At 41.3% G+C, this 8,601-nt stretch overlaps 1 protein-coding gene across 1 annotated transcript in view; it reads right to left on the reverse strand.

The window, feature by feature from the left end:
- The window catches only part of LOC109919087 (phospholipase DDHD1), a 74,459-nt gene extending 67,092 nt beyond the window's left edge, over nt 1-7,367 (reverse strand). Inside the window, exon 1 of the mRNA XM_048600246.1 lies at nt 6,791-7,367. Within this exon, the coding sequence (XP_048456203.1) occupies nt 6,791-7,316 (526 nt within the window). The 5' untranslated portion in view covers nt 7,317-7,367. The remainder of the gene's footprint in view (nt 1-6,790) is intronic.
- Between the last annotated feature and the right edge of the window lie 1,234 nt (nt 7,368-8,601).

Below are 8,601 nucleotides of genomic sequence, written 5' to 3' on the forward strand. Positions count from 1 at the left end.
CTGAAAATAGCAACTCCCTTAAATATTCATTACATGAATATTTAAGACTGGGAGGACATATAATTGTTTGAATGTAATGTGTACTTGTCAAAATTAAAGACAAGATTTTAATAATCAGCCTATTCACAAGTATTCAATGTGCCCAGTTGCTCTTTCTACAGCTAGCTGTTTAAGTGAATTAAAAGCACTTACATCTTGCTGACACCATTTATTGTCTTGTAATTCCCCAGCATAAGTTAACTTTGCATGAGATAAGGTTTCCAAAAATTGAAGTTTTCTGTGCTTAGCAGCTTAACACCTCAAAGGAGCTGCATAGATTGGTGCCAATAGAATCACTATCATGGTTCTTGACCAGCAGACAGTACTCCTATTATCCTACCATACCACAGTAAGCATGTTCTGAACAAACTAATACTTGAACTTTTACTATTGCCAACACATGAATTTGTTTGACATCAAAATTTAACTCTCTCTCATCCGAGTAAAATCAACTGCTTCGATAGATCTACAATAATCCACAAACATTTAGAAAACATTAATATAGGTAAGTGCATGGTCCAGATTGATATTTGTAAATTACAATGTTGACATAAATAGTGTCTACACCACATCTATTAAATATTTGAAAGTGTATAGAAAAATCGGATTTGAATTTGTTCTTCCCTACTTCCCCTCCCAACACCCATCATTTGAAAGTATACCTAAAGGTGTTGGTTTATTGAAGCTGTAACCTTAAATGACTGAATATCTTTAAAATATCGTTTTTTGTGGGTTTCACTACAAATGAAAACCTTTCAATGCAAGAATTATTTCCACCTATCACCATCAGTGTTGTTTACTTCCCAGACAAACAGCTTCAATGTCTTGAAACCTCCAAGCTCAAGTGATTTTCTTGGCTACACATGCGCAAACCTACACAGACCTTGAATCTAATTTGAACATCAGTCAACCATCTGCATTTTCTCAGATGAATGCACAAAATTATAGATAACTTTCTGCTGGAAATGGAATGACAATATCTGCAAGAGGCATTTTATATATAAACTGCTTCGAAATTTAAGTCCACATAACACGTGAAAAGCCAGAAGAACTTAGGGAAAATTGGTAATGGATTTTACAGTCCCTTAATTTTGTTTCATTATTCAAAATGATCATGGTTAATAATGTTCTCAATTTCACTTGCCCGTTCTTTCCCCATATACTTTGAATCCCCAAGAAACCAAAAATCTGTTGATCTCAGTTTATGAAGAAAAAGGTCACTTGTGATTCTATTGGCTGCAAGATAGATTGTGACAAAAACAAATTATGGGCAATTTGAAAGAGAGTATGGCAGTACTGTATAGTTTTAAATCATCATGGCCAGAAGATCTCAGGTTCAAACACAGTCCATACTAAGTTAGCTAGATTTCAATGGGTAACAGTTAGATTTCTACAACTAGATTCAAAAATCTAGAGTTAAGATGGAAAACAGCAGCTAATGTTTTCAAAATAAAAAATTACTGTCCAAATGACCTATAATGCACTAGAACATATGTCATGTTTCACTGGAGGAATGGATAGATACTCCTCCTCTTCTGATAGAGGAATAAAAACAGGACAAAATCTTTCAAGAGAAAGGGAAATAGAAAAATTTTCTCACTCGGTGATACTTCATAATTTTTGGGACAAAATGTGGGTTATATTGTGATCAAGTTGAAGTTTCTTTACAATCATATCAGCACCATCCTGTTGAAAATGGCCAAGCCAGTGCAAAATATTGGGGAATTCTGAACTCAAGTGCAATAAACCTAATCCACATACACTTGAGCTTTCAATAGTCTTTTACACAGGTTTAAGATTTAATTTGTTGGATTAGCTTTTACCCAAATAACCTACATGGCACCAGGTAAGAATTTTCTGCCAGATGTATTGTGAACGTATTTTTTAATTGCAACATTCTAGTGCCCATAGAAGTGGCAGAGGTCATTGCTGGTTTTTCAAAGAAGTTATGATGTTGTAACTGGGTTCAATTCAATTTCTGTATTTGAGTTTCGAAGATAACAATTTCGGGGGGGCGGGAGGGGAACTTCTCATTTCTCACTGCAAATGACTTCATCATATCCATTATGAATGTGCTAGTGGCAGATCATCAATACCAACTGATGTTCAGTAACATGCCTAATTTTAATAGAAGGGTTGCTAGAAAACTCCTTTATCCAACAAATCAAGTAAACCATTTTCTGGATCTAATTCTTAGAAGGAATGTTACTGCTAGAGTGGGGTTTGGAGCAGATCACTGTCTAAATAGCCAAGCGCTTCACTGGACAATACATTGAGTTCGCACTCAGCATGTGTACTGTAAAATAACAAATTTCATGGTGCTTAAGTTTCACCTACTTATTTGAGGGCTGCAAATTTCTTCAGACAAATGTTCCCACTGACGCATGACTCCAAATCAGAGTTGCATCACCGCACCCACCTGTTTAATCATTTTAAATGTTGTACAGGACAATATGACAATGCCCAGTTAAAAACATTTGGTGCATAGTACAAAGAAACACGTGGGTAATTGTCATTTCCACAATCTCCCATATACATACACGTTAAAAAGTGTAGTCTTTGCTGATCCAATATTCAAGTTGTAGTTCGGTATACCCATACATTTTAATGACGTGTCTTTTCACAAAGTTTTCAATGTTATTAAACATAACATCCAAGTTAGAAGCTGTTGACGTGACAAATAATGTATTTGTTTATTGTCGCAATGACCAAACAAGAGAACACAGTTCAAAACTTGTAGTAAAGTAAAAAACATCCAGTAGGAGAGTTTTTCTAAATTGTTAGAAAACCTATAAATAAAAGCTAAAAGTCCTATTGCATGCGCACTAATTTTTTCATGTTCAGGCATTTTCACTTTCCACCACGATTTTCACTGATCCTTCATGATCTTTAAACTATCCTCAATTCCTAACTCAATCAACTTATTCTTAGCTGCTTCAATTTTCATTTAAACATGTCATTGCCCTATCTCCAAATTTCTATCCACTCCACTCCAGCTTCACAACTGTACGTCAATGGCCACACCCCTCAATTTCTTCCATATAGGAGCTTGCCACCATGAAAGACCCCATCATGAGCAGACCCATTTTTTGAAGTCACTCTAAACTCTAATTTATTTTCTTACCCACCTCAATTCTTCCAATCCTCATCTTCCATAGCTGGAAAATACTTCTCTTATAATACTTATTCTCTTAATACCTCTTGAACCATTATCCTGACAGTGGGATATTTTAACAGGATCTGCAGATGTATGACCACAACTTTTACTACACTGATTCATGTGCAGTTCCCAAATAGCCTCCCATCCCTACCTTTTTCCTGCTAAAAAGAACTCCAATGCATTTCACAGTTCACAGAGAATCTCATAACTGCATACACTAATCAAGTTTCGCAGGCTTAATCAGCAACACCATTCTGTCTTTTTGTGAAGTTATATATTTCTCTCAAACCTCCTCTAAATGACCACCTTCCCTTTTTCTTCTCATTTTCATCTCTAATATTAAATGCAAGATACTTGTGCTATTTGCATTCAAACCCAAAACATCAACTTTCCTGCTCCTCTGATGCTGCCTGGCCTACTGTGTTCCTCCAGCTCCACACGGTGTTACCTCCACCATTCACACTGTTGTCTTTGCTGCTGCATCTCCTCTATCCTCTCCCTTTATCCATACTCAAATCCTGCACTCAAACTCATGAGCTGAAGTCAGAATCTAACACCATCTGCCATTAGTTGGACTTACCCTTGTTTAGGTTTTTATACTTTTTGCGAGGCAAGTTGCTGAAAGAGCGATCGATAATGGCACAGGGAGGGAAACAGGGCATCTGGGACCCAACTGATCAGAGCCAGCAACGGTGCATCTCCTTAACCAATCAGATTGAAAGATTATGAAATTAACAGCACATGGACTGAGGAGGAAGTGCAATTTAAAATGGATGAATTCAATGTCAAATGAGGTACAAAAAGAGAAATAAAGAGAAGGAAAGGAAAGAAAGAATAACAGAGTGAGACAGAAATGACATTTTAAAATTCTTCAATCATTGAAACTTGAGGGAAGACTCCAAAATATGTGCAAAGTTAATTTTCAATGCCAGAGAGTGGCAATAATTAACATTCTCCACAACATAGAAAGGGTACATACACTGGATAGACATGACTTAATTCTGTAGCCAGTTTACTTAATACAGTATATATTTAATGCATTTGAATGACAAGATCCTGTTTTTGCAATGCCAACAGTGGAACAATAGGACCAAAAATGGTGAATATTTGGTACTTATCACTTGCCTTAAATTGCTGTACTATTATTGTAACTAACATCAAACACCATTTACCTCACCATCATTTTGACAGCAAAGTCTAGGCCATTATTCTCTCTCAAGAACATCCCAGTTTAATTCTTAAGTCCTAAAGAAAAGGGAATGGTTTGGAAAATGGGAAGAAATAAGATGGATCACTTTATAAAACCATTACTGCCTTCGATTAGCACTTTCTCAACCATTCTACTTTCTCACTCTCTTTACAGCAGAGTTAATATTCAACTTTATTTGTCTATACAATAACTCTCAGACTAATTACATATGGGTTAGAAAACCAGCCGGATTTTCATTTCCATTTAATAGGGAAAAATAAGGAAGGTTCCTCAACAGGTACATTGCTGTCTAAATATTAATCTGGTAATGAAGATAAAATAGAGCCTACTTAGTGTCTTCAATCGCCTCAAAATCTCTTAATGCTTTGATGCTCTTTAATACATAATGCTGTGAGTCAGAAGGATCTAGGTTTAAATCTCATTCTGTGATCTATGCACAAAAATAAAGGCCAAAGCTCCATTGCTGTATTAAATGTGAGGCAACTTTTGGCCAAGACATTAAACCAAAGCTCCACCTGTCCCAGGGCACTATCTTAGACAGTGGCAGGTAAATTATCTCAGGAGTCCTGGCTGATATTTATTCCTCAATCAAAATCATGAAAATATTCTGACTGTCATTCAATTGCTATTTAGATAATCTTACTGACTACATGTTGATCTCCCCACAGTTTCTACATTACAACAGAGACTCCACGTCAAAAGTACTAAATTGGCTGTAAAGTGCTTTCAATATCCTGAAACCATGAAAAGCACTATATAAATGCATGCCTTTCTTCCCTTTGTTGTCACCTAAAAAAAATTCACCTCCCCCATACCATTCCTTTTAGTTTATTTTCTGTCTCACCCACAACATGGATTACTTTCATTGCACCTATTTGTGAAGTGTGTTAGGTAGCATGTGTTAAAGTGCTCAGAAAATACAAGTTGTTTTTGTCTTAGTCAAAATCATTAACAATTTACATATCTGGGAGCCTCATTTGCATTCATGCTTTGTTACATGCAACACATTTTCCATCATCTCTCTTTTGAACTTTCTCCACTGGACTTTTAGTGACATGCTCAATGTGTTCTTAAAAACTGTTTTCATTCTGTTTCTGTACTATTAGCTCCACCATACACAGAGCTTCAATGTTGGTATCACCCTAATCAATCAGTAACATTACTTGGAGACAGTAAGGACTGCACATGCCGGAAGCCAGAGTCATAGATGTGAAGCTGGAAAAGCACAGCAGGTCAGACAGCATCCGAGGAGCAGGAAAGTCAATGTTACGGCCCAAAATCTAGCTTCACATCTATTAAATCAGTAACATTACCGTTCTGCAACATCACCCACAAAGCTGGAGTTAGTATGTGAAAGCTATCTACTGCTATTGAGACAAATTGAAATGTTATGACACTTTGTGCTGAAACTGTCACAGCAAATCCATTGTTTGTTTTCTATCAGCACTAACTCCTGATCCTGAGATGGTCAACTTTTCCACCATTCAAATTAAACATGGGGACATTTATACAACTTGTTTGACCCTGAGCTATGCTTTTCAGTCCCATGATTCTTCCCTCATTCTTCCACCACCAAAATATTGCTTGTGTTTTTTTTACACAACCTCTTTTTTGGACATATTATAAGTATTACCTGTAGCAGTTGGGATTTTGAACTAGAGGTGGAGACACCACCACTGTGCCATGAATCGCCCTATTACTATCTGTTTATGCTTCTCCTTGTTATTCCCCTTGGATTAATTTAATTAATTCCTTCCTCACCAGCCTTCCACCTCAAAGTCCCACAGAGTTCAACTAATTTAGCATCCCAAATCTCAGCAAATTTACCTTTGTAACTTGTACATATTTAAATCCCATTTTGCTTTTTCTATCTGGAATCGCTTGCCCAGCTTTGTGCTTCTCATTCACACATTGGTTGCCCTATTCGACCACAGCAATGCAGAGACGATGCATACCCCTGATCCCTGGGAATCTCTAACTAAAAAGCACTTTTGAATTGTGCAATTAGTTCCAGGAGCGAAGGAGCACATACGATTGTGATATACATTTCAACATTGTATTCCCTAAAAAAAACTGTTTACGGAGATCCATCACTGACAACAAAAAGTATCGGGGGAGGCGGGGTGGAGAAAGTGCTGTGCTTCTATGCGGCACTTTAGCCATGTTTAAACTGAGAACCTCAACAAGCCACATCTGGAAATCAGAGGTGTGAAATCTAAGTAGCTTTCTAAAAATGAATGAATGAATGAGTTTACAGTTGGGCACTTCTTCCAGGGGCAGTGTGGGCTCGGTCTAGTCTTATTGAAGAGCAGCCCAGGTGTTGATTTTTCTCCTCAATAACCAAGGTGGGGGGAGGTTTAGGACAAGGAGGCGACACTCACGATACCAGTAGACGGGGTAACAGCCCTTGTCTATCACGTTGACTTCATAGAGGCCTCCGCGGACACAGACGGTCTGTATACTGTCCAGCCCCGAGTCCCTGGCCGCGATCTTGAGGTAGTCGCGGTACATGAGCTCGATTCGCAGCGAGTCGTATCCGATGAAGGGTTTCCAGGTCTTGCGGTCCTCCTTGTAGAACCAGCGGACCTCCTCGCAGCCCAGCTCGCCCACCACATCATACCGGTGCCGGATGCTGCTGGCCCGGCTCCGCTTGCGGTCCACGGTGGTGTCGCTCTCGCTGAAGTCGGCCTCTTCGTGGTCCAGGTAAGGCAGCGAGGCTTCCGACTCGGCCGTGAACAGGTCGAAGGTGTCCTCACTCAGCGAGCGGTACATCTCCAGGCCGAAGCGGCCCGAGCGCCGGCGGCGGTGATGCTGCGGCGAGCTGTCGGGTGAGGAGCGGGCGGGCGGCGGCTTCTCGTCGCTCGGCGCCGACATGTGCAGCAGCGGTGGCGGCGGCGGAGGCTCCATGCTGCGCCGCTGTCTCTCTCTCTCTCCTTCTCCTCCTCCTCCTTCTCTCTATCGCCGGCCCGGCCCTCTCCCGGCAGTCCCCCCCCCCCACCACCACCAATCCCCGGTCGGCGGAAGCTGCTGTTACTCGGACTCCGCCTTCCAGCCTCTCATAGGGCAGGCCGGAGGGAGGGAGGGACGGTTAGGCCGGGCCGGGGTGTCCGGCCTGTGCTCCTTGACGGTTCGCCGCTCCCTTGCCGCCGCCTGCTTCCTCACGGCCAGTCGGTACTTCCTCCCTCTGTCGGTGTCTCTAGCAGCGAGTATCTTCCCATCTCCGACCCTCCATCCCTCCCCTCCCCCCCCTTCCCTTCCCACCCGGTACCGGGTCTCGGTCCCGTCCCGCTCGGGTAGCGGCCAAACCCACCGTCACAACGCGCCGCACGTCAACCCCCAACCCCCAAACACCCCCCCCCCCCCAGGACCGGCATACACTCGCCCCTCCGGCAGCCAGGGACAGATTGCAGCTCTTTTTCTTCAAAAAAAAATTGGAAAATATAGTTTATTCATTAAAATATCTCTTTGCATATATGCATTGGCACAAAAAGCAGTTCTGTTCTGTACAGTTGCATATAGAGTAAATAAACAAATCATTGGACTTTGACTGTATTCAAAAAAGCCGAAGACCCCTCTTACACATGCAATACTGGTGTTTACATACATCTGAGGCACTAGGAGGGTCCGATAACTGAACGAACCTCGTTTACCTTCAGCAGCAATACCTCAGACAGTGAGCGATCTTTTCCCCCCCACTGCGCCTCGACAGAATGCCCAGTTCTGAGGAAGGGTCACCGGACCCGAAACGTTAACTCTGTTTTCTCCTCCACAGATGCTGCCAGACCTGCTGAGCTTTTCCAGCAACTTTGTTTTCGACAGAATGCAACCTCCCAGCCCAGAGCGGGCCCCCGGGGGAAATTGGCTCCGTGCAAGACTGCCCTGACTTCTTCTAATTTGCAGAGATTCCCCCATCCAGGAGCATGAAAACATTTCCATGCAGTCCGGAAATTAAATTCCGAAAATCCTGCTGTTGAGATGCGTTTTAATCGTTCCTTTTTCAAAAAAAACGTAGAATTTACAAAAGCCCAACTGCCTGGGAAAGATAATACAAATGTAGATAACAAGGTGTAGAGCTGGATGAACACAGCAGGCCGAGCAGGAAGGCTGACGTTTCGAGTATTCATTCATGCTGTGTGGACATCGCTGAACAGGTCACCATTTATTGCCAACCCTTTAGAAAGTTGTGGTGAGC

The sequence above is a fragment of the Rhincodon typus genome, chromosome 8, assembly GCF_021869965.1.
Source record: "Rhincodon typus isolate 14 chromosome 8, sRhiTyp1.1, whole genome shotgun sequence".
Classification (NCBI taxonomy): domain Eukaryota; kingdom Metazoa; phylum Chordata; class Chondrichthyes; order Orectolobiformes; family Rhincodontidae; genus Rhincodon; species Rhincodon typus.